Genomic DNA, 25,651 nt, shown 5'->3' on the forward strand with positions numbered 1-25,651 from the left:
GCTTTCCCCATATCCAAAGAGCCAGTTATCTCATCATAGAAGGCAATCAGGTTAATCAGGCATGACTTGCCCTTGGTGAATCCATGTTGTCTGTTCCTGATCACCTTCCAAGTGCTTCAAAATGACTTCCTTAAGGACCTGCTCCATGATTTTTTCAGGGACTGAGGTGAGGCTGACCAGTCTGTAGTTCCCTGGATTCTCCTTCTTCCCTTTTTTAAAGATGGGCACTACATTTGGCTTTTCCTGTGGTCCAGGACCTCCCCTGATCACCACGAGTTTTCAAAGATTATGGCCAATGGCTCTGCAATCACATCAGCCAACTCCCTCGGCACCCTCTGATGCATTAGATCCGGACCCATGGGCTTGTGCATGTCCAGCTTTTCTAAATAGTCCTTAACCTGTTCTTTCACCACTGAGGGCTGCTCATCTCCTCCCCATACTGTGCTGCCCAGTGCAACAGTCTGGGAGCTGACCTTGTCTGTGAAAACGGAGACAAAAAAAAGCATTGAGTACTTCAGCTTTTTCCACATCATCTGTCACTAGGTTGCCTTCCCCATTCAGAAAGGGTCCCACACTTTTCCTGACCTTCTTATTACTAGCATACATATAGAAACCCTTCTTGTTATGTTTCACATCCCTTGCTAGCTGCAACTCTGTGTTTTGGCCTTCCTGATTACACCCCTGCATGCTCAAGCAATATTTTTATACTCCTCCCTAGTCATCTGTCCAAGTTTCCACTTCTTGTAAGCTTCCTTTTTGTGTTTAAGCTCACTGAAGATTTCTCTGTTAAGCCAAGCTGGTCGCCTGTCATATTTGCTGTTCTTTCTGCACATTGGGATGGTTTGTTCCTGTGTCCTCAACAAGGCTTCTTTAAAATACAGCCAGCTCTCCTGACTGTATTGTACAGTCTAGCACCCAGTTAAAGAATTGAACTTTGAATTGTTGTTTGAGGTCTCTTATGGGATTATCCCATGCCTTGTAATCAAAATGTCTTCTTCTTTGGTGACTCTTGTATTCTTGAATGGGTGGGAAAATAGCTTCAGTGTGAAGTTTCTCTGCCAACTTCTGTGCACTCTTCAGAATGTTTTGAAATCCCTCATCTGACCGGTAAGACTGTAGGTATGACTTTGCTTTGTCCAGCTGTTCCATTGCTCCAGATATATCAAGGTCAACACCTTGAAGTTTTTTGTTTACAACATTTATTTCAAACAGTATGTCATGCCACAACACTAAGCCACACAGAAATTTGAAGTTATGTATGTTTCTGGTGATTCCATTTCCCTCTGCCACTGTTCTCCCACAAACAGTTCCTGTCATAGCATTATCCTCCATAATGGCAACTATGGCATCATCTATCTTCCCAGTTTGGTGTTTGATAGGCTTTATCGCCTTCATTCGACTGTCCCATCGTGTGACACTCAGTGGGTTCAGTGTCAGAGAGGATGTTCCCAGATGTTGCTTCAAAATTTGCCATCGATGAGTTGGTGCAGAGAAAAATACATAGATGATTAGAATTACATTAAAAAATTCAGCAGCCTCACTAGAAGCTGATGCTGCATCACTGACCACCAAGTTCAATGAATGAGAACTGCATGGGACAAAAAAAGCTTGAGGGTTTAACTCTCGGATCCGTGTCTGCACTCCTCTTTTCTTTCCTCTCATGTTGGCACCATTATCGTAGCCCTGACCTCTCATGTCAGCTATCGCAATTCCCGTATCTTCCAGCTTTTTAAGAAGCACATTTGTCATACCAGCTCCTGTACTATCATCAATGTCAATAAATTCTAGAAAATGCTCTCTGACAGTCACCATTGCAGGGACATTTTCACTAGGTTCTACTGTTGTTACAAAACGCACCATTAAAGTCATTTGTTCCATATGGCTGATGTCAGTTGTGCATAAAATCATAGAATATCAGGGTTGGAAGGGACCTCAGGAGGTCATCTAGTCCAACCCCCTTCTCAAAGCAGGACCGATCCCAGAATAACAAAGTTATATCTTGCTGACTTCAGATCTGCCACAATCTTCTGTTTGACTTTTGTTGCCAGTAACTGTATGATCTCATTTTGAATTGTTTTTCCAAGGTAGTGGTGTGTGTACATTTCTTGGGTGGTAACTCTTCTTAGATGCTCCTGCAGTACAGCATCAAACTCAGCCTGGCACATGATGGCATATATTACATTGGTAGATGTACAGGTGAACGAGCCTCTGATAGCGTGGCTGATGTGATTAGGCCCTATGATGGTGTCCCCTGATTGCCAGATTGACAGCGCCAGAAGAGTACCCAGAAGTCACCTACTACAGGACAGGCCCAACAAAGAAAATAACAGAACGCCACTAGCCATCACCTTCAGCCCCCAACTAAAACCCCTCCAACGCATCATCAAGGATCTACAACCTATCCTGGAGGACGACCCATCACTCTCACAGATCTTGGGAGACAGGCCAGTCCTTGCTTACAGACAGCCCCCCAACCTGAAGCAAATACTCACCAGCAACCACACCACAGAACCACTAACCCAGGAACCTATCCTTGCAACAAAGCCCGTTGCCAACTGTGTCCACATATCTATTCAGCGGACACCATCATAGGGCCTAATCACATCAGCCACACTATCAGAGGCTCGTTCACCTGCACATCTACCATTGTGATATATGCCATCATGTGCCAGCAATGCCCTTCTGCCATGTACATTGGTCAAACTGGACAGTCTCTACGTAAAAGAATAAATGGACACAAATCAGACGTCAAGAATTATAACATTCAAAAACCAGTTTGAGAACACTTCAGTCTCTTTGGTCACTCGATTACAGACCTAAAAGTGGGAATATTACAACAAAAAAACTTCCAAAACAGACTCCAATGAGAGACTGCTGAATTGGAATTAATTTGCAAACTGGATACAATTAACTTAGGCTTGAATAGAGACTGGAAGTGGATGGGTCATTACACAAAGTAAAACTATTTCCCCATGTTTATTCCCCCCTCCACCTCCCAACTGGCCCATCTTGATTATCACTACAAAAGTTCCCCCCTCCTCCTCCCCCCCCCCCCCCCCCGCTCTCCTGCTGGTAATAGCTCACCTTAAGTGAGCACTCTGGTTACAGTGTGTATGGTAACACCCATTGTTTCATGTTCTCTATGTATATAAATCTCCCCACTGTATTTTCCACTGAATGCATCCGAGGAAGTGAGCTGTTGCTCACGAAAGCTTATGCTCAGATAAATTTGATAGTCTCTAAGGTGCCACAAGTACTCCTTTTCTTTTTGAGAATACAGACTAACACGGCTGCTACTCTGAAACCTGTCATAATTAATCTGTGGAATTCATTGCCACAAGATGGCACTGATGGAAAGAATTTAGTAGGGTTTTTAAAAATCGGTATTCCATACGTGAGAACATCTGCAATTAGATAATCTACAAAAAAAATAAAAAAACCTCTTTTAAGGCACATAAACCCTTATGTTTTTCAGAAGGGATATAAACCCTCATAGCACAAGCCAGCCACTAAGTGAATGGGGGATGAGAAAGAAACTTCCCCAATGGGCACGTTATTCCATAATTATCCACTATGGGTTTCTTACTCCTTCCTCTGAAGCATCTGGTACTGGCCACAGGCAAAGATAGGATATGGGGTAAACAGACTCCTTGTTTGACCTGGCATGGAATTCATACATTCCTATACATAAATTTAATCTGAGAATCCCTATGGAGTTGGGGAATGATGCCCTTGATAGGAGCCATTCCTTTCATCTGCAGACCCCACCAGGGAGGGCCTTCTGTTGGGTCAGAAAGTAAAGGGGAGAATGCTCTGAATCTGACACACACTTTTGTGTCTCTTCTTCCCAGAATCATTAGCTTTCCCTGAGTAAAGAATGCAAAATCTGGCCTGAGGTATATTTTGACTGTATTAAATTAATGCAGGCTATGTCTTCTGGCCAATCATAACACTTCTAAATTCCCATGGCTGTGAACTAATGTCTGTGTAACATAGGGTCTGCCTTATGCTTTAAAGGTACAATACAGAGTTCAAATCCTATTGGGAGCTGTGTTTTTAATATTTTTAAACTCCCCTCTTTCCTGTCAGTGCCGTATAGCTCACTGCATTTTCACCATTTAATTATCTGTTCCACGCCAAAATACTCTGGACCAAATTATGGCAGCTTCAGATCAGGTGCATTAGGGAATGGGGTGCAAGGAAGGGGGAGTTGGCTGGATCAGGGGAAGGATGGTCTCCAGTGGTTAGGACACTAAGCTAGCACCGGGGAGACATGGCTTCAATCCCCTACTCTACTAGGAACTTCGGCCTTTGGCAAGTCACTTAGTCTCTCTATGTCTCAGTTCCCCATTTGCAACATGGGGCTAATAGCATTTCACTATTTCACAGAGGTATTGTGAGACTAACTATAAACATTAAAGACTATAAGGCTAGATTCCATCCTGAAGGGAGTTATATGGGTACTTCAGATAGACAGAGCACTGATAGTCTATTGCTGACAGCTGCACAGAAAGCAGTCCTTATACTGCTGCCTTGTGCTCCCTTCCCACAAGGGAGCTACTGCTACTGCTAGCAGCATTGCTCAATGTCCTGTGGGTCATGTCCAGATGAGGTGATGGAGTGACCATGGCTAAGCTCACCCCTCCACACAAGAGCTGCTAGGCTGTGCTTGGGGGAGTACAAGCTACACTGTTTACAAACAAGTAGCAAGGGCCACTGGTGCGTATAACTGCCCCAATGTTGCTGAAGGTACTGTTCCTTCCTCTGGTGGAGAGACCTCAATATCAATACCAACAGAGAAATGATAGTTATAAAATTATCACTTTTTAAAAATATTAGGTCATTGCAAACGTGTTTGTACCTTTAGTGAGGATTATTAAGATATAGCTACAACTATGTTATAGCCAGGGTGCTTGAGAATATAACAAAACCTGTGTATGTTTTAGTTAATTATGTTACAAAATGTTCAGGCTGATTAAAGAAATTGCAGGAGGTTTCTACTTTCTATCTCCCAAGGACGAGCAAATGCAAGGAAGATAACCCCTTCTTAGCCATAAAACCATGTTGATTACCCCAAAGAGTGTTATACAAACTCCAGAAAGATGCATTTTAAACTTTACCTTACTTTAATTTTTACTCTGTTTTCTTTTGTGCTGTGTTTAAAGATGTGTTGGTTTTTGAAATTTTTACTTTGTACAAAATATCTAATAGAAGTTTAATTGCTATAACAAACAGATTGTAACTTTAAGGAGTGTGGGTCAATAGACAAACAAACCAAAAGAGTGTCTTATCTAGGCCAGGTTTCAGAGTATTCGCAAAAAGAAAAGGAGTACTTGTGGGCACCTTTGAGACTAACCAATTTATTTGAGCATAAGCTTTCGTGAGCTACAGCTCACTTCATTGGATACATTCAGTGGACAGTTCACTGAATGCATCCGATAAATTTGTTAGTCCTTTATATAAGATACCAGTGTGGGACAAATGTAATCCTTATCTCAAGAAAACAAGCCATGTAAAACATTCATGTTTTTGGAAGAAACCTGACTGTGTGCAAAAAAAAGAATATGTGAGGATGTTCCTTATGCGGGGACCTCAAAAAGGAATGTAGGAATGTGTTATCAGAGCAATAAATCCAGGTGTTAAGGTGGGCTATACCACCTCCCCACACACACATTTCCTCCCCTTTCCCCGCCCCCCCAAATAACCTCTGCTTGTGTCTTTGAAACTCCAGGAAAACATGTTAGCTGGAAATGTTTTAAACGTTTTGTTTCTTAAACGTTGAAATGGCAAATACCTTTGTGAAATGCTTACTTGCAAATATGTCAGGTTAATGCAAAGCTCCTAATATAATTTCCTAATGTCACTGCTATGTAAAAGATAAAATGCTTTATGTACCAACATTGAATCTACTGAGCTTGCTAAACTTATTACTAATTTAAGAAGCCATTTAGGGATATAATATTTATATTTATTGGGGAATTCATTTTTTACTGGCAGTGCTCAAGCAATTCCCTCATCCAAATCAGGAAGACAAGAATCATCTTTCCAAAAATTACCATGTAGAATCAACACCTTCTTTAATAACTATTTAAGCTGAAAGAAAAGGAGTACTTGTGGCACCTTAGAGACTAACCAATTTATTTGAGCATAAGCTTTCGTGAACTACAGCTCAATCCGATGAAGTGAGCTGTAGCTCACGAAAGCTTATGCTCAAATAAATTGGTTAGTTTCTAACACAAGTACTCCTTTTCTTTTTGCGAATACAGACTAACACGGCTGCTACTCTGAAACCTGTATTTAAGCTGAAGACTCTCTTTAAGAATGACTTAATTTTAAAAAGATGGTTTTGAGAACTAAAAAACTTTCTATAAAGAACAAGAATGTTTAGTGTTTTTGAAAACAGAATTTCATTTCCTGTTGAAGTCTAGTAAAACTAAAGAAATATCTCAGAAATATATTGAATAAAAAGAAGGAGTTAAAACTCTAACTTTAGAGATGTTCTGAGAATCTTCTGCCACAAAGACACAAGAAATGCAATCATCAAGAAAGAATTAAAACTCCAACACATATGTGAATGAACAAACTGCATATTCTAAAGATGAAGAGGCACCTAAAGACAACCCACAATGATACTGAGCCAGTGAAAGAAGGACAGCAATCAACTTGAATTTAAAAAAGCCTGAAAGAGGTGTGTTTTCTTGTAACTTCATGGAACTAGGAAGGAGAAGAGCATAAAAAACTCTCAAGTAAGCTCCCCTCACACACATACTCCCTGCTGCTCTGCTCAACGAACACACAGCACTCATCAGTTTATCCTGCCCATCTCTATAGGCAAACTACTACAGAGAGCTAAGAAAACCAGAGAAGGCTCAGGAAGAAACCAACCCAAGGAAAACCTCCGTAAGACTTCAACATGAATTAGTGAGAGGAAGTTACCTAAGGCCAAGTCTGTACATACCACGCTGCAGCGATACCAATAGAGCTGAGCCGCTGCAGTGCATCTGGTGAAGACGCTCTGTGCCGACGGAAGAGAGCTCTCCCTTCAGCCTAATAAAACCACCTCCGCGAGCGGCAGAAGCAGTGTCGCGTATGTCGGTGTCACTTCTGTCACTCCGGGGAGGGGTGGTTCTGATGTGCCTCCGCGGCTGCTACCACTGCAACTGCACTAGCTCAATGAGAGCTAGTGTGAATATGTGTATGCAAACAGGGGAATCACATCCCTAGCTCATAGTATAGACATAGCCTAGAACAGTGGAAGTCATAGCCCTGATTTGGTGACAAGAGAAGCAATAAGTAAGAGCTAGTCTCCCGTTTCTTGTTTTTCTGGGGTAAATATTTTTAGTAATTTTTTAAATAAAATTTCTTGGAATACAACAATTTAAAATTACCCCTTTCTATTCCATACTACTCATAGCTACTGCAGGCCATAATGCATCTAGCTGTCTCTGCTTGAACAGTGTTTCTTCTCCTCATCCTCTCCTAAGCATGGCACTGGCTCCAAGAGTTATAAACAAGCACGCTGCACTTAACAAAAAATTTTAAATGTTTGTTGTGAAGAAACAAACTCTCATGCAAAGTATTAACACTCAGAGTGCTGGAACTTTCCAGACTGCCAGCTAAATGAATGCTTAGGAGGGCATTTATGCAACCAAGTTTATTTCTGTTTTTCCCCCAGGAAAATGTATATAAGGGAAGCTTGTATCCAGAAGCTCATTACTGCACAATTGCATCACATAGTATTCGCACACATAGGAAAATAAAATGTATATTTATAAGTCTACATACTTCCGTTTGACTCATGTAACTGAGAGGGTTTTGTTTTCTGTTACTGGTTTTTTTAATGCCTTTTCATAGGAATGTTGCTATGGGGGAAAGTAGTACTGCAGTTTTAAACCATCAAATGATTTATACAGTTTTACACATTGGGCTTGAAAATACCTTCCACAAGGCGACTAGTTCCTTCAGTACTGCCTGCCTTATCAGTATATGTTTTTAACATTTCTAATGTAGCTAATGATTTTCATCCTGAATGGTCTCTATTCACTTTTTAGACTCTAGTCTTGATCCCACAGTCCTATCTCAGACAAAATTCCCAGGGAATTGAATAGGAGTAAGGACTCCTCTTTATGCACAACTCCCTTCACTCAGCATATGTACATCTATGTTCATGATCGCTTTATGTACATTAATATATTCTGTAATGTATTTCTTTCAGACACCATTGTTCTCATCGCTTCAATAGCAGTTGTTTCTGCAAAAACTCAGGGTAACATTTTTGCAACATCAGCACTGAGAAGTCTTCGTTTCCTACAGATCCTTCGAATGGTGCGCATGGACCGAAGAGGAGGGACTTGGAAATTATTAGGTTCAGTAGTTTATGCACATAGCAAGGTAACTGTCATGGCAGTTCATTTCATTTAATTCTTCAGTCGGATTCAACAAAACTCTATGAATCAACATCACCTCATATATCTATAAGATTCCAGTGAATACCTAAAACTTCCTAAAGTAATGTTGGCTATGTAATGCGTTATCAAAAATACATCTTTTCATGTTCATTCAGGTTTTTGAAAATATGCTAAAAATATTGGCCCTGATTCACCACCAGTTGGATGCTGGTGTAATTCCATTGAAATCAATGGAGTTACACAAGTGTCAAACTGAACTGGGAAATCAGGCCCAGTGTTCAGGCTGGCCAGAGAACAAGAATTCTTTTTCATGAAAAAATATGAGATTCCACACTGGAATGAAAATGAAGCCTTTCAAAACCTTTGGCGAAAAAACATGAGAGAGAGAAGAGAGAAAGAGATCCACCCCACAATAGAATAGCCCTGTAGTGGATATTTGGCTCCAAAATACAAGACATTACCACATAAGGTAAAAGAGAATCTCTAATTAGCTGCAGTAGCATTAAAGCATATAATCTCTGGGTGCCAATCACTAGATAGTGAGTAGCATATTTGAAAAAATGTCAGAATATGTGACTAGCTAGCAGAGGGAAGGGGTAAGTAGACACATTAGCCATTTCATTGCATACTCCCTTCATTTAGACAAAGCTCCTGAGCTCTATACTTGTTTACAACTTTGAGGTCCATGTAGTATAGTTAATGACCATGAAGTCAGTTTGTTGATGCAATCCCAGGCGTGAGCTCTTCAGAAAGAGATAGTGTAAATGAAAGAAAAATATCCCTCTGGCACAACAAATATTAAATGATTTATACTAAGTGAAACAGCTCCAACAGGAAAGACTGAGAAAGAAAGACACCGTAGCCCACTGGTTGGGGCCCTCACCTGGGATGTGGGACACCCAGCTTCAAGTCTCTCCTCCAAATCACACTGAGCAGGAGCTTCAGCCTCGGGCTCCCACATCCCAGGTAAGTGCCCTAATCACAAGTCTATTGGCTGTTCTGTGTTAGCGCTTTCCCCGTCCTGGACCCGAGAAACCTTTTTGATGAATCAGCATTTTCCAACATTCGGCTGAAAAATTCCCAATCACTTCTACTTCTACCCATTGTTTGGAGACAATTTATGTGAACTGAGAAGCTTTTGATTTTTAACTGCTAAAATGCCAAAAGAATATGGACTGTTTAATTATTTTTTCTTCAAATGCCACTCCACTCTATGTTTAATCTTTTTAATACAGGTTGATATTTATTTTCTTTTATCTAGGAATTAATCACAGCCTGGTACATAGGATTTTTAGTACTCATCTTTTCCTCTTTCCTTGTCTATCTGGTGGAAAAAGATGCAAATACTCAGTTTTCTACGTATGCAGATGCTCTCTGGTGGGGCACAGTAAGTATAGAATGATCATTTGAACTATTTAACCAATACTGTCGAATATTTTGTATTACATGAATGCACGTATTAAAAGATATAAACTTATAGTGGTCCTGAGTATCCTAGTGCTTGTGTCTTGAATGGGCATGTGCATCTGTGAAAAAATGAGTGTGAATGCTACCCTTATATCCTAATTTGGTAGCATTTTTACACCCGCTTTACACAGATGTAAAGCCCTGATTCAGCAAGACCTTTAAGCACAGGCTTAACTTCAAACTTCAGTGCAGCTGCATTGTTGAAGTCCATGGGACTTGAGAACATGCTTGTGTGCTTCGCTGAAAGGGATAGGATTATTCACGTGCTTAAAAGTAATCATGTGCTTAAATGCTTTGCCAAACTGGGGATTAAGTAACTATACATGGTATAAGAAAATGGAGAATCAGTCCTAGATGTTTGACGTTTATTCAGATTTCTCCTTTTTGATCTTGAAATCTGGTTAAAAATCTCACCAGAACAAACTTTCTCACAAGATTCTGAGTTTTTCTGTTTTCAGTGGGAATAGAAATACTATGCAAATAGTGAGATAGATCCTTGGTCCATGCTCAACTGCACTGTTCTGCTCAGACAACTGGAAGGCTGCCCTAATAGGGAAGCTGCTTATTCACCTCCTTTTGGTGTATCCCCCTCCAGGGGATAAAGCAGCACTCCTATTCCCATAGTAGGACACCTTGTGCTCCAGCAATCCCAGCCAGTCAGTGGTGCCATTAGTGTCAACATAACTTTAGAGCTTATTTTCCACAGAATGCATAACTTATTTTTCACTGAATGCATCCGATGAAGTGAGCTGTAGCTCACGAAAGTTAATGCTCAAATAAATTGGTTAGTCTCAAAGGTGCCACAAGTACTCCTTTTCTTTTTATAACTTAGAGCATCGCTTAGGCTGACTAAGGGAAGTCTGGGGGGCTGAACCAGCCTCTGGCATGCTCCATGATCAGAGGACTAAAAAGGTAACTTCCCCACCTCAGATGTTGCGCTGACAGGAGCTCAACCGGACCCAAGTCTTTCTTGTACTTCGACTCACAGACTAGTCAAAACCTGAACTTGCTTAGAGAAACAACGAAAAACAAAATAAACTCCCAGACACTTCTGAACCCAAAAAGAATGTGCATTTGGGGGTTTGTTTACTTTTTGGGTGAAAGGTAGGTTTCACAAACCTTTTTATTTGAACCAGTTCACTCATTCTTAGGCCATAGGTTACCCTTCCTCCGTAAGGGTTGTATTTTTGAACGATCAGTGAGTAGAATTGTGAGCTGGGAACATGCAGAACCCAAAGTATCTGTTGGTTGCACAGCAACAGTTATAAAAAATACAGAAGTATTTTGCCTGATGAGACTTGTTTTAAAATGTCAAGAAAAAATGTCTCATAAAATATTTAATAATTGATCCTTTAATCCTAATGCAGGTAAGAGTCCAATTGACTTAAAGTTAAACCATCATATCAAACTCTGCTCTCAGTTACACTAATGTAAATTGCTCTGGGTTTACTGCAATGTAACTGAGAGCAGACTGGCCTGAAGTCAGTAAGAGTTTTGACTGCTTCACAATAGCAGGATCAAGTTCGTAGTTGAACAGTGGGGCTTTGACAGAGTCAGGCCTTGACCCTGTAGTCAAATCCACAGGTCCAAGCAGATCTGATTGCATGAACAAGAGCTTAATTTTATAATTTGCTTCTCCCCTTCTTGATATTTTAGAAGGAAAAGCCCTGCTAGGGAGCAATCATTTTATAAAATGGTGGCTTAAAATACTTTGCATACAGTGAAAACGAAAATGTGTGACTCATAGGTCAGATAATTTGTGCAAACTGAGAAAACAGGAATTTTTTCTTGCTATCAACAGAAAAACAAATTATAATCAAAAACCTGAAAACAATTTTTTTTACTCTTTAATTAACCTGAATACATTTAAATTCTTAATATATTCAGGGGCATAAAATTACTGAAAATCAGCATATCCCCCTAATTCATTATTTTTGTTGTTTCCTTCTTAATAATGATAATTTCTGTATTATCTGTAAAACAGTATGTGGGAAATGTAGTCTTGCTTGTTTTGATTGCCAGAATAACCGACATGCAGATTTTGAAAAGGTCAGATCACATGGCATTCTAGGGGGCGTCAACCCTTAGTCTCATTGATTTGTTTATTTGCAACAATTATTCTAATTTACATTCCACTGTATACATCAAGTCCCAGAATGGTTTTGTTATGTTCCCGTTTAAAAAAAAGGGGGGACTAGCCATGAATCATCCTCTGAAGTTCCAGGCTTCTAGAAACACTCATAATGCCTTCTCGTCATACCCAGTATGCTGTAATTAATTGACACTGGGCACACTCATTCAATCAAATTATCTAAGGGCCATATCCTGCCATCATTCCATGTGTGATACTCTTATTGAAGTCAATGGGAGTTTTTCACTGAAATCAAAGGCAGGATATGATCTGTTAGTTTAAATACATCTAGATTTCCAATCTGCAACTCTAACATAACATAAATGCCATCAATGTGTATTTTTTTATGGCTGGAGCTCCCACAGTTCTGGTTTATGTATGCCAACCAAATTAATAGAGAAGCAAGGTGGGTGAGGTAATATCTTTTATTGGACCAACTTCTGTTGGTGAGAGAGACAAGCTTTTGAACTACGTAGAGCTCTTCTTCAGGACTTCAGGACCTTACCCACCTAGTTTCTCTAATATCCTGGGACCAGCGTGGCTACAACAACACTGCATACCAACAAGATCAATGGGTGCCATGCAGGGCTCCAATAGCAAGAATACTTGGAGAGGATGGCAAATTAATTAAATAAAATAATTATTTTAATAGACCATATATAATGTGGGAACAGGAAGAGGGAGCATTCCTTGGCTTAAATATTTGTTATTCAAGCCCTTAGCACTTCAGTGCTCTACAAAAGTGTGTGCTTTTTGCAATTATCATATATAGTCATTTGTTTTACCTGAAAACATAATTTATTATGGTGTAAAAAAGATACTTGTATAGCTGGCATCTTTTCAGAGTTTCTCTCAGTTATATTGACTTTTCCTTTTCTAATAGTACATTGTAATTACAATAGAATAATGAAATATCTGCAACAACTATGTGAATACCAAATGAATTAATCGTGGATGATATTATTACAATGGATATGAAATACTGATGATAAGTTTCTCATTCAACACTATCAGAACTTGAACAAATTTAATTCTTTCAATTAACCTCATAGTATGTGGAGATTCAAAAGGGAATTATTTATTAAGGAACGTATAAATGCATCTAATTAAAGAACAAACTATCGGAATGTTAATTAAACAGAAAGGAACTCCTATCCTTGGGACTCTTGCTTTAATATGGTCCTGTCTTTTCTTCAGATAAATTCTGTGCTGAGTGATTGCTTTTCTCTCCAGTGGGCTTTCAGGTGTGAAGATTCATAGGGCTCAAAGTTTATCTAACTTTTTGGGAAGATGGTTACCCTACAATGTCATTAACATGCAGACAACACTAAATCCGACATCTCCTTTTCCACAGCCCTACTGGAGACATCTCCTCATTCTCCAGTTTCTGGCAGAGACAGGAAAATTGATGAAAGCCAGTTGATTTAGCTCAGTGTTGAAAAAAGAGGTTGATGCTGATTGGCAGGGGGAAGCACTTTGAGGAATTAGCAAAGTCAGTAATCATTCTGTCAGTGGAAGACATCTGCAGAGCTTTTGTCAAAATGGGTTAGAAGCCTCGTAGCTGCTCCTGGCTTCCCACATGGCAACAGTCATTTGTCAGGCCAAGAAGCCATTCCTTTTGGAGGTAGACCCCATCACAGGCATGCTAACATTACTATGGGTCACTCTCCCAGAGGCTAGCCTTGACAGCCACTTGAATATTTCAGGTTTCAGAGTAGCAGCCCTGTTAGTCTGTATCTGCAAAAAGAACAGGAGTACTTGTGGCACCTTAGAGACTAACAAATTTATTAGAGCAAATTTATTTCAGCTAGTGTAGTGAATGACTGCCTCCTTTTTAGCTAGCCTGCCTTTCTCTAAGACATCACACCTGGGCTTTGTCCTCAACAATGGAAACAGTCTAGGTACTGCTTACTATCTACGAGCCCTAAATAGCTTACATCCCATTTACTTAGGAAACTATTTCACCACCTTTGCCCAGTGATGACCACTGCATTGAGCTGCACTGCTTTTGCCACCTTTCCCAAGAGTGACCTTTGAGAGAATAGCAGGCATTTTCCTTGGAAATTCACTTCTGCCAGACAACTGTCTAAGCCTGAACTTGGCCATATTAGAACATTAAGTAAAATAGTTCTTTTTGTTCAAGCTTTTCACTAATCGCAAGCTCTGGAATCCTTGGCATTTAGCCTAGTGTTGTCCATCTTACCCTTTAAAATTAACTTTGTTCTGTTGTGGATGTGAGCCGTTCAGTGTTCCATTTGGAGTTAATAAACCCACTTGGTCCATAGGTGGGTGAAAGTCACTCTACCTGCCTACAGCTGCAGTATTCATTCCTCTATGCAGGGGAAGTACAGGGAGGCAAAATCCCCTTACCACAACCCAGTGCCAGGGTGCAGTAGCAGCCTCTCTCACACTCCTTTGCCATGGGTTTTATTCCAGTCTGTGGGCAGGAATAGAACCACAACCCTTTTGTGCTGGTTTCCTGGGGTACTGGAACACTGTAAATAGGTACCTGTGACACCTCCTCTGGCCATAGCTCCAAAGTAACTTTTTGTGACAATGTATGGAGAGCTGGCATGGAGGCCATTTCCCTGGCATGGTGGAAACCCATCCCCCATACAGCCACTGATACAAAGGTGCTGTCGCAAGACATTCTGCACTGGAATGAATTCTTCCCAGAGTGAGCAACAGGTCTCTTCTGGAAATAATTTCTGTGATCTATTAACTCTGGTGGGTATTAAACAATCTTTTCCTGATAGTGTGCCCCACAGTGCAAATCTGTTCCTCATGCTCCATACTTAAGATACTACAAACTTTTGGCTTGTTCTGCCTTTGAGACATCTTAATAAACTGCATTAGACATTGGGGCAACATTTGGGATACATACTGTAGTCAGAGGTGGCATGAGTTCAGTGATAGGTGGTAGCAGCTGATTTACATAGGCAGAGCCTTCCAGCACATCCTGAGCACTGTCATGATCTGTATTTGTGCTACATGGCAGTGACCCTGGTCTCTACAATACAACTTTTTCTGCGTATATACACTGTCTCAGATTACCCTTTCATGTGAAGGGGAGTTCTGAAGAGTGTTTTACAAATGCCATCTTTCTTCACTTATACTATCCTCATACATGTCTGAGCTGATATTACCTGATGATTTGAGCTACTTCTTCTTTCATTAGTGTAATAAGGATAGCTCACTCCAAAGCTGAGTGCTACAACTAGGTGCAGTCGGCTCTGGGCTGAGTCTCATGGAGCCATAATACACTTTTTTACTTGAATTTTGACTTTCCCTATGTAATCTTTGCATTCAGAAAAGCTATAGGCAATGATCAGTGTTGACGTGACAAATTCCTCTGAAGTCATTGGGACACTAAGGCCAGGTCTACACTAAAAACTTAGCTTGACTGAGCGCTGCAGCCATGCTTCTGCCATGTTTCTAGTGAAGAAACACCTCTGGTGCTTTTTTACACAGCCCTGTTGCAGTTAGTTTTTAGTGCATCTTTTCACCCTGTGTGCTTGGAGTTTTTATACTGCAACAGATGACTCAGCTCTAATTGTCCAAATGTGTTCATAGAAAATATAACTTCTTTCTGCACTTCCTTTGACCTTGTCCTTATCTATGAACTTATACTTCCTTTTTCATCACTGGAGTATTAAATCTTTGCATTGTAGTCTTTGGCACACATGTAGTCTGTTGTGCAAATTCCTGCAGTGTACTCCTGATCATAGAATCATAGAAGGTTAGGGTTGGAAGGGACCTAAGCAGGTCATCTAGTCCAACCCCCTGCTTGAAGCAGGGCCATTCCCAATTTTTGCCCCAGATCTCTAAATGGCCCTCTCAAGGATTGAACTCACAACCCTGGGTTTAGCAGGCCAATGTTCAAACCACTGAGCTATCCCTCCCACAATTGTTTAGTGATTGTTACACTAAATGAATGGTACAATTACATATTCACAAAAAAATGACAATGCCATCTGCATGATTTCCACCTGCTCAGATCCACTTCTAACATCTTCATTGTCAGAGACAACGCATAAATCTTGATGGGGGCAGGGGACGCTGCCCCAGGCATTGCCTCTGGGCTGAGGAGCAGTAGCAGAACGAGAAGTGCCAGGGCTGTGGCAAGCGAGCGCCTCAGGGAGCATGTCATGGCAGCCAGGCTCCACAGGCAGGGTCCGCTCCTGAATGCATCACCAGCTGGCGCCAGGCTCCTTTGCGGGAGAGGCCCAAGTCTTATACCAATAAAATAAAAACCAGCAGGATCTTATCAAAGGGGAAACAGCAAAATGCCACATTTATTGTGAATACAGAAAGAATCATAGTAAGCAGATAGTTATAGCTATAACATTCCATTCAATTTCATATTTATTCACACATTCATTCATACACACACACACACAGGTTCTGCAAGGTTGTTATCATAGTTATCAGCCTTAGAGTTGCTCATGCCAGGCCACTGGCCAGGTGGCCTGGACATGAGGAGGGAGCAGGGCCTTGTCAGATGCTCATCTGATGCTCCTGGAAGTTGGTTTGCAGAATCAGACCCCAAAGTTCTCACTTTCTAGAGTCCATTTTTATAGGAATTTCTTCCTATGCCAGTCTATGGGAATTGCATCATCATGCTGTTGCTGAATCAATCAGCAGATGGCACATTCCTGACGACTCCGTGCTGCCAGATGTTATCTTGTTTTTCGGTTCTCCCATTCTTGAGGCTATTGGGTGGATCCCAGTCCTGGGGGTCCTCTGGTTATTTCCACTTGACGCCTTCTTCAGCCGATGGACACTGCATTCTTAGGCTGGCACCTCCCTGATCATTCAGTTATTATCCACACCAAGCATCCATCCACATACATCCTCTATCTCTATTTTAATCACAATTGTTAACAAAGTGAGATGAATACAACAAAAAGGCAGGGAGTCTCTGGGTGCTGTTTCTGTTGTTATAGAGTATTGCTTTCAGTCTCTCTCTGTGTGAGTAGTTGTTGTTACAAAGAATTGCTTTGAGAACAGATTCTGTCTTAGAATGTACTAACACAATTAGCAGCTTGCAAGTTTCACACAGAGAGGGAGAGAAACAGTACCAAAAACCAAGAGACCTCTTAATTAGTAATACCCTGGAATTTAAACTGAGGGGAATCAAACTCATTTGTGATTTTAATACAGAACTTCTTTAATATGATCCAACATAATCCCCCTTTTGACACTAAGATTTATAATCGACAGTGTCACTTTCTATTCAAGAGAAGGTACTGTGAGGCAATTTGAGTTTGTGATTCCAATTCATCCCACATACATGATCCTAGTGAGGTATCTTTACTACAAGGTTCTGGGCAACAGGCAAGGTGAGGCACACCCACTTTTGAGGAGTCCATTCAGTACAACCTCTAGTGTCCAATAGCTTCCCTCCCTCCCCAGCCCACTGGCTCGAGGTCCAGGGTAGCCAGAAGGATCCCATGGTGTAATAGGGGGAGTGGGCTAACCTTCAGTACCTTTGCCTCCAGGGACTGTTGGTGTGCAATTTTGACAGCAATTTCTCCCATTAACAATTCTGGTTTTACAATACTGGAAACTTATTGCATCCATTCATATTGATAAGTGTCAAACAATGATCTCTTTCTTTGTTTTAACAAATGCATCAAACCCTAAATATTTCCCAATATGACCCAGAACATTTTGTGTTCCAAAGTAGCTAGGGCAAGTATCTGCATTTCAGTGCATCCCATAGCTATGGCTGTGTAGTTTCCTATTTCTAAATTTTTTCTTATGCATAAGCCATGTGGTAGTATTAAGCCATTGCCAAAGATTCTATCGGGCTTTTAGGTTACCCAGACCAATTTGGACCAAGTCTACAGTGGCATGTACTTGTTTTTGTCTTAGGCTGTCCTGTAGCTGGGATGGAGAGCTTAATTTATTTTTAATTACCTGCAGGTCTGCAGTATTTTTTTTTAAACACACAACAGTGCTAGCAACAAGACAAGACAAAACATAGAACTCAAACCACAATTTATATTGTGACAGTAGATTCATGGTATTGGGTTGCTCTTCAGCTGGCATCAGCTTTTCCTGATTTTCTGAAAGACAAAAGAACATGTTTCTACCCCTTTTTGGGGTGGCAGATTATTGCTTAAAATATTTCTTTTACAATACCCTTGCTTATTGCAGGCAAAACAGAGGAATTACCCCCATATTTTCCTGTGTTTGTTCTATAGGCAGGCCAGGTTTCAATGGCGTCTATCTTCTAAGGGTTATGGGGAAATTATGCCACTGTTTAGTCATTAAATCCCTGAGGTGGGGTACCTCAGTTTTCCTTCTTATACAGCAGACCAAGTTTATAACGTTGTTCCTGCTGTGTTAAGCTTTAAGTTTATCTACAGGTAATAGCTGAGAAGCATCATTACCATATGACCTTAAAGGATTTTTCCAAAAATCATACACACTATATATTGTTACAGGGGTACTTATTATCATTAAATTTATTAAAATTGTCTTGTGATCCCATGCCTTTTATTTAGACAATTTGTTTGCTGACCAGGTATGTCCTTTATCTGCAGCTCCTTTGTGCTGCTAGTTCTTTCCTTCCTTTATCATTTAGGTAATTTGCATTTTCACAGACGCTTCCTGCTTTTGGATTTAAAGCCATCAGCAGCTCAGAGACTCTATCTTAAAAGGGACACAATCAACTTTCACCAGAGTTTTGATAACTTTTAACTTCTGCTTCCAAAACACACAGCAATCTGAAAAAGAAAACCCAACCTATTGTGGCTCCCTTTGGAGCCCTAATAGCATTTTAATTAAGTAGCATGGTATGTTTGCATTTCTTTTGCCCCTTCTACAATATACCCTGCACATGTTCTGGGGCAAATGCACATTCCTTCCATAGTTTAACTTGTATAACATTATCCATATCCATTTTTACATAAGGTGTAACTATTTCTTTTTTTTTTGCTTACAGAGTTTTCATGTACCTTTATCAAAGTGACAGTCCGATTACTCAGAGCCATTTTAAGACTCAGTGTTTCTAACATTGCTTCTTTTTGTTTTGTGCACCTCACCCCTGCTGTTGCTTCAGAGGGGCATTGTCTTTTTTAATTTCTTATTTATGTATTTTTACTACAGCTCTCATCTGCTATTTTGTTACAAAAACAAACAAACAAAAAGAATCCAGATTTTTTTTTCTATTCTCCTGATTTTGACTGCCCTGCTGCAGCCACAACTTAAAAACATTTTCAATTTTGTAAAGCATTGAGTTACTTTTTAAAGCCAAATCCCAAATCAAATTTAAATGCCAAATCCCAAAGCCAAACAACACTAATTACCTGTGTCTAGCAAAAATGTCACAGTTTTGCAACTTTGAATTAAAGAGTCAAATGGATTTTTAGTGGCATTATTTCAAACAAAAACAAAACCAAGTGGTCCTTAGAACTTTATGTATTTACACACACACATATAGATACATACACATTTTCTTTTTCTTAACATCCCTTCCACACTGCTCTGTTTTTTACATCTTACATTCCCTTTATACATTTGAGGCAGTTAAGTTCCAATAGAATCCCCTTTTGTTCTTTTAGCAAATTTGACTAAATTGTCCAGTCAAATTATTTTAATCAGATAGTTTATTTTTGCCTGGCTAATTTACAGACATTCCTTTGGAAAAGGGCCCATTTTTCCTTCAGAATGGCTACAAAGAAACCAAGAATGCTCTTTCTCTAACATTTTTCCTTTTTAACATTGTCACAAAGTTTAGCTGCTTAATTCCCTCCAGCCTCTGCAGAGTTAACTTTTTCACTCTCTTTTCTCTTTGTAATTATGCCTGGGGGTGCCATACATAGGACCTTCTCCCCCTTCACCCGCTGTAATGGCTGCTACCTGTTTGCTGGCAAGCCCAATTTTTGTCTCAGACTCTTAATTAGTGATTCACAACAACTATGATTTGCAGGTGCTCTGCCCTGCTTCAAGGTTAATTTCTTTACCAGATCTTGGAGCACATGATTCTCTCTTTCAATTTTCTCAGAGGCTTTAGCTTGGTCTGCCAGGAATCTTTCTCTCTTTTTGTATTCCTGGAGTGCCTCTTTCACTATTTTCAGCTGGCTTTGGGTATTTGAAGCCAGCACCTTCCAATTCTCTGCTCCCTTTTCCGTTTGTGCCTTTTCCGCTTTACATGAAGACAAGCGGAGGTAAGAATCCTTACATGCCTCCCACAACAACCAAATTGCTGCTGCATCTCTTTTGGCAGCACTAGAAGGTTTGTATATGAGGATATACTGAGCCAATCTATCCTCTAGCTCCGAAATAGTGCAGACATCAGCTAGGGCTTGTTTAGTCCAAGGACTGTGCCCAAATTTTTGAAGGATTTGTTTAAAAGGTGTAATTTTTTTTTAACAAAAGGTGAGGTTGGCGTTCCTTCTGTCTCCATTCCTCCCTCTGGTACTGGCTTACCCTGTTTTCTTTTAAACATCTTAACATGGATATTTCAATCTGTTTGTCACTCCTGGTATTATTTAGCAAGTGACACAGCCTAGATTCTGATATCATAGCTTATCAAATTTCCTCGTCACACCTGGCACAGGTCAGCGAGTGACACAGCCTAGATTCTCTGAACCTGCTACTCCTTATTCCAGCGAGTAGCTTAGCCTGGCCCTTAGGCCTTCTTGCTGTCCCTGATACCTCAGCGAACAATAGGACTTAGGTTTAGTAATCGTAGCTTAATCTATACGCTTTCCCCTGCTACTTCCCGGAGGCCAACATGTCTGGTCAACCTGATTTCCCCTGCTACCTTCCCGGAGGCCAGCAGGTCTGGTTAACCTGATTGTTTTTAGTAATCTTAGTTTAATTTACACACTTTCCCCTGCTGCCTTCCCGGAGGCCAACAGGTCTGGTCAACCTGATTTCCCCTGCTACCTTCCCGGAGGCCAGCAGGTCTGGTTAACCTGATTGTTTTTAGTAATCTTAGTTTAATTTACACACTTTCCCCTGCTACCTTCCTGGAGGCCAGCAGGTCTGGTTAACCTGTTTTTCCCTGCTACCTTCCCGGAGGCCAGCAGGTCTGGTTAACCCAATAGAAATGCCTAGCTCAACAGAGCTGGCGGTGTGCACACCAATATTTACAATAACTGAGGTTTTTTACCAGTATTCCCCCTTTTGCAATTCTCCACCAAATGTTATACCAATAAAATAAAAACCAGCAGGATCTTATTAAAGGGGAAAAGGCAAAATGCCACATTTATTGTGAATACAGAAAGAATCATAGTAAGCAGTTAGTTATAGCTATAACATTCCATTCAATTTCATATTTATTCACACATTCATTCATACGCACACACACACACATACACACACAGGTTCTGCAAGGTTGTTATCATAGTTACCAGCCTTAGAGTTGCTCATGCCAAGCCACTGGCCAGGTGGCCTGGACATGAGGAGGGAGCAGGGCTTTGTCAGATGCTCATCTGATGCTCCTGGAAGTTGGTTTGCAGAATCAGACCCCAAAGTTCTCACTTTCTGGAGTCCATTTTTATAGGAATTTATTCTATGGGAATTGCTTCATCATGCTGTTGCTGAATCAATCAGCAGATGGCACGTTCATGATGGCTCTGTGCTGCCAGATGTTATCTTGTTCTTTGGTTCTCCCATTCTTGAGGCTGTTGGGTGGATTCCAGTCTGCCCTCCGGGGGTCCTCTAGTTATTTCCACTTGACGCCTTCTTCAGCCGATGGACACTGCATTCTTAGGCTGGCACCTCCCTGATCATTCAGTTATTATCCACACCAAGCATCCATCCACATACATCCTCTATCTCTATTTTAATCACAATTGTTAACAAAGTGAGATGAATACAACAAAAGGGCGGGGAGTCTTTGGGTGCTGTTTCTGTTGTTACAGAGTATTGCTTTGAGTCTCTCTCTGTGTGAGTAGTTGTTGTTACAAAGAATTGCTTTGAGAACAGACTCTGTCTTAGGATGTACTAACACAATTAGCAGCTTGCAAGTTTCACACAGAGAGGGAGAGAAACAGTACCAAAAACCAAGAGACCTCTTAATTAGTAATACCCTGGAATTTAAACTGAGGGGAATCAAACTGATTTGTGATTTTAATACAGAACTTCTTTAATATGATCCAACACAAGCAGGCCAGGTGGCTCCCACCAGCTTCTGATCCACTGGCTCTTGGAAGGAGGTGATGGTTTGCAAACTGGAGGGGACGGGGGGTGATCTCCAGTTTGAAAACCTCTGTGCTTAATGGAAGGCAGAAATCTGGGGGGGTACATGACCCCTCATGCCCCCCCACATCACCTATGTTCATTGTTACAAAGTTATTCATATCCATTTATTTAAATAATGTTTTTCCTTTACAGATGTGTTCTAAAATAGAAGATTGTGTTATAAGAGAAACATTTAGATTTTCATGTGTCTTAGTGAACGATTATCTACTGGAAAAGTTCTTGCATACTGTGTATCTGATCTGTAGCTTTTCTCTCGGGTACTTCTATTGCACATGGTATTTATTCATTGCTTTTTAGATCACATTGACAACAATTGGCTATGGAGACAAAACTCCTCTTACTTGGCTTGGAAGGCTGCTTTCTGCTGGGTTTGCTCTACTTGGAATTTCTTTCTTTGCACTACCTGCTGTGAGTATCTTTACAAAAATAAAAAAAAGGTAACAGGAACTTCAATAACTCCTAAGGCTGATGTGAGAAGCTGCATGAAACTTTCAGCATAAAGAGTCATTGTTTGAATATGTAAAGCTCCTTCACTAATGTTAAAACTTTTCTCAAGTGCCTTTTCATACAGTAAGGAAACCTGATCATGCAGTTGGATCATCTACATAAAGCCCCTTTTTCTGTGGTGTTAGCCTGGAACACTGGGTTATTATGACTCCAATGTTTCTAAAACTGCACAGTTACTCACTTATGAGCTAGTAAGTCAGATATGGCCATCTATTACCTAACCACAGAGTTTAAGTTGTACATTATTCAGTTAAAAAAAAGTATAGGCCCGTATGGTCAGTTTGAAGCAGAATTCTACATTGGTTTAATTTATTCACTATCAAAACTGATGGGATGATATGGCCCAAACGAAAGTGTCATTGCAAAGACTTATCATTGTATTTGTATGGGGGTTTGGCCTGAACAAAAATGGAAAATATCTTTTTTCCAGGATTTACTCCTGTTGCATTTTGAAAGACAGAAATTCCTCTCTCTGCCTGTGAATTGTGCCTCATACCCTAGCAATATGTTTCTCTCAGGGCTTTGAAATGATGGAGCAGATATGTTCTTCTGGATTTATTGCAGTTGGAAAAATTAGGACATTGCTAGTGGATGGTCTACAATGACCATGTAAGATCTATCAATTGACTGCAGTAGAATGCATGAAATCAGGCAGAAGCTGTACACCATACTGCACAAACAGGCTCCAAGCTGCTTTTTATCCATTGTGTCCAAGGATTCGAACTGGCTCGTCCTCTTGTCTTGTTCTATTTCCCTTAACCCAAAATAAGAAAAAGAAAACAATAAACCATACGCTTGTACTTTGCTCACTGATATTTGACTCTGTCATAGAGGAGATCCAGCATTTAACATACAGCTTCCAGCTTAGACGCTGCCCCTCATTTTTCATAAAAACTTGAGTTTCAAGCCTCCTTTTTAAAGGCTCCCCAATCCCCCCCTTTTTCCCCCTTTTCTCCTTGCATGGCGACTCTCAGTTATTTAGGTGGGAAGATTTGAGCTGGGATGTCTTAATGTTTTCCCATTAACCCTACTGGCCCATCATTTGTCTTTTCCTGGGTTGTACCATGCTAGGTGCTTGGAGCTAGTCTCATCCAGTGGGGAGGCAGCCTCCCCCTGCCTGGCTGACTACTACCTTGTGATAGACTCATAGACTTTAAGGTCAGAAGGGACCATCATGATCATCTAGTCCAGCGGTTCTTAAACTGTGGGTTGGGACCACAAAGTGCTTTATGATCCTGTTTTAATGGGGTCGTCGGGGCTGGCATTAGATTTGCTAGGGCCCAGGGCTGAAGCCTGAGCCCCACCATCTGGGGCTGAAGCCGAAGTCTAAGGGGAAGAGCCCTGGGCAGCAGGGCTTAGGTTACAGGCCCCCACACCTGGGGCTGAAGTCCTTGAGCTTCTGCTTTGTCCGCCGCCACTGGCCCAGGTGGTGGGGCTTGGGCTTTGGCCCTCCGCCGAAGGTGGCGGGGCTTTGGCAGGCTCAGGTTTTGGTCCCTCCTCCTGGGGTCATGTAATAATTTTTGTTGTCAGAAGGGGGCCACGGTGCAATGAAGTTTGAGAACCCCTGATCTAGTCTGACCTCCTGCACGTTGCAGGCCACAGAACCTCACCCACCCACTTCTGTAATAGACCCCTAACCTCCAGCTCAGTTACTGAAGTCCTCAAATCATGATTTAAAGACTTCAGATTACAGAGAATTTTAGATAGAGCTGGATGTTGCAGCACAAATTATCAGCACAGTTTTATAGCTGCAGAAATACATAAATTCATAACCACAGTCTGTATGCATATCTCACAATGACGATCAAGTTCAGAATATTACAAGTTTTCATAGAAGGCCTTACTTGACATTCTTTTATACACAATAACATTGCACAACCAGTTGATTCAATTACTTACTCTTGGGGGTTCAGCCCCCCCCTGTTCTCCCCTAAGGGTGTCTGGCCCCTGATTGTAATAGAAGTTCACTCTATTAAATGAAAAAATACAACTATTTTTATCCTATAAATGACTACTTGATAAGAAAGACACGAGAGCTTATGAGATTTACAGACATGAAAGGGACTTTAATGGAAATGAGAATAATCTAATGAGTATTGGAAGTGGTAGAAATATCGTAACATTTAACGTGTGTATACAAGCTTGAATCCAAAGGGCACATTACTTCCTCTTGTATTAAACCTGTCACTGTACATATGAAACATCAATATTTAAAAATTTATTCATTCACCAACATATAGATCATTTAAAAAATTATTTTCATTGGAATTAGTATATTTTTATATTTAACCATATAGACTGACCAACATTAAAAAGTCAGCATTTACCAACAACATTGCAGCGTCTGTGATTCCACAGTTATTTTCTTTGTTTAAATACAGTAACTCCTCACTTAACGTTTTAGTTATGTTCCTGAAAAATGCGACTTTAAGCGAAATGATGTTAAGCGAATCCAATTTCCCCATAAGAATTAATGTAAATAGGGGGGGTTAGTTTCCAGGGACATTTTTTTTTGGTCAGACAAAAGACTATATTATACATAGAGAGAGAGAGTCTTTTGAGAGAGATGCGCATTTCCCCTTTAAGTACGCTGACCCCACTCTTAGGTATACTGCCTTGTTAAGTTAATCAGCAAGCTGAGACCGCAGCTGCTGCCAGGAAGCTCCTCCATCCTGATCCCTGTCGTGTGTCCCCCCTGCTCTATGGAAGATGCGGTAAGCAGGGTGCAGGAGCTGGGGGAGAGGGGGACACCCTGACCTTAGCCCCCCTCTCTCCCCAACCCCTGCACAGCAAGCAGGAGTCTCGGGGAGCAGCTCCAAGGCAGAGGGCAGGAGCAGCACATGGCAGTGGCAGGAGGGATAGCTGAACTGCTGGCAATTGATAGCCTGCTGGGCGGCTGCCACACAGGGAACTTAGG

The 25,651-nt window shown here is 40.9% G+C and overlaps 1 protein-coding gene across 1 annotated transcript in view; it reads left to right on the top strand.

Annotated features, from left to right (window-relative positions):
• Positions 1–25,651, top strand: part of KCNQ5 (potassium voltage-gated channel subfamily Q member 5) — a 533,682-nt gene that overhangs the window by 451,020 nt on the left and 57,011 nt on the right. The window contains exons 4-6 of the mRNA XM_037894324.2: positions 8,216–8,391; positions 9,670–9,795; positions 22,525–22,635. Coding sequence (XP_037750252.1) covers positions 8,216–8,391; positions 9,670–9,795; positions 22,525–22,635 — 413 coding nt within the window. The remainder of the gene's footprint in view (positions 1–8,215; positions 8,392–9,669; positions 9,796–22,524; positions 22,636–25,651) is intronic.

The sequence above is a fragment of the Chelonia mydas genome, chromosome 3 (assembly GCF_015237465.2).
Source record: "Chelonia mydas isolate rCheMyd1 chromosome 3, rCheMyd1.pri.v2, whole genome shotgun sequence".
NCBI classification, from domain to species: domain Eukaryota; kingdom Metazoa; phylum Chordata; order Testudines; family Cheloniidae; genus Chelonia; species Chelonia mydas.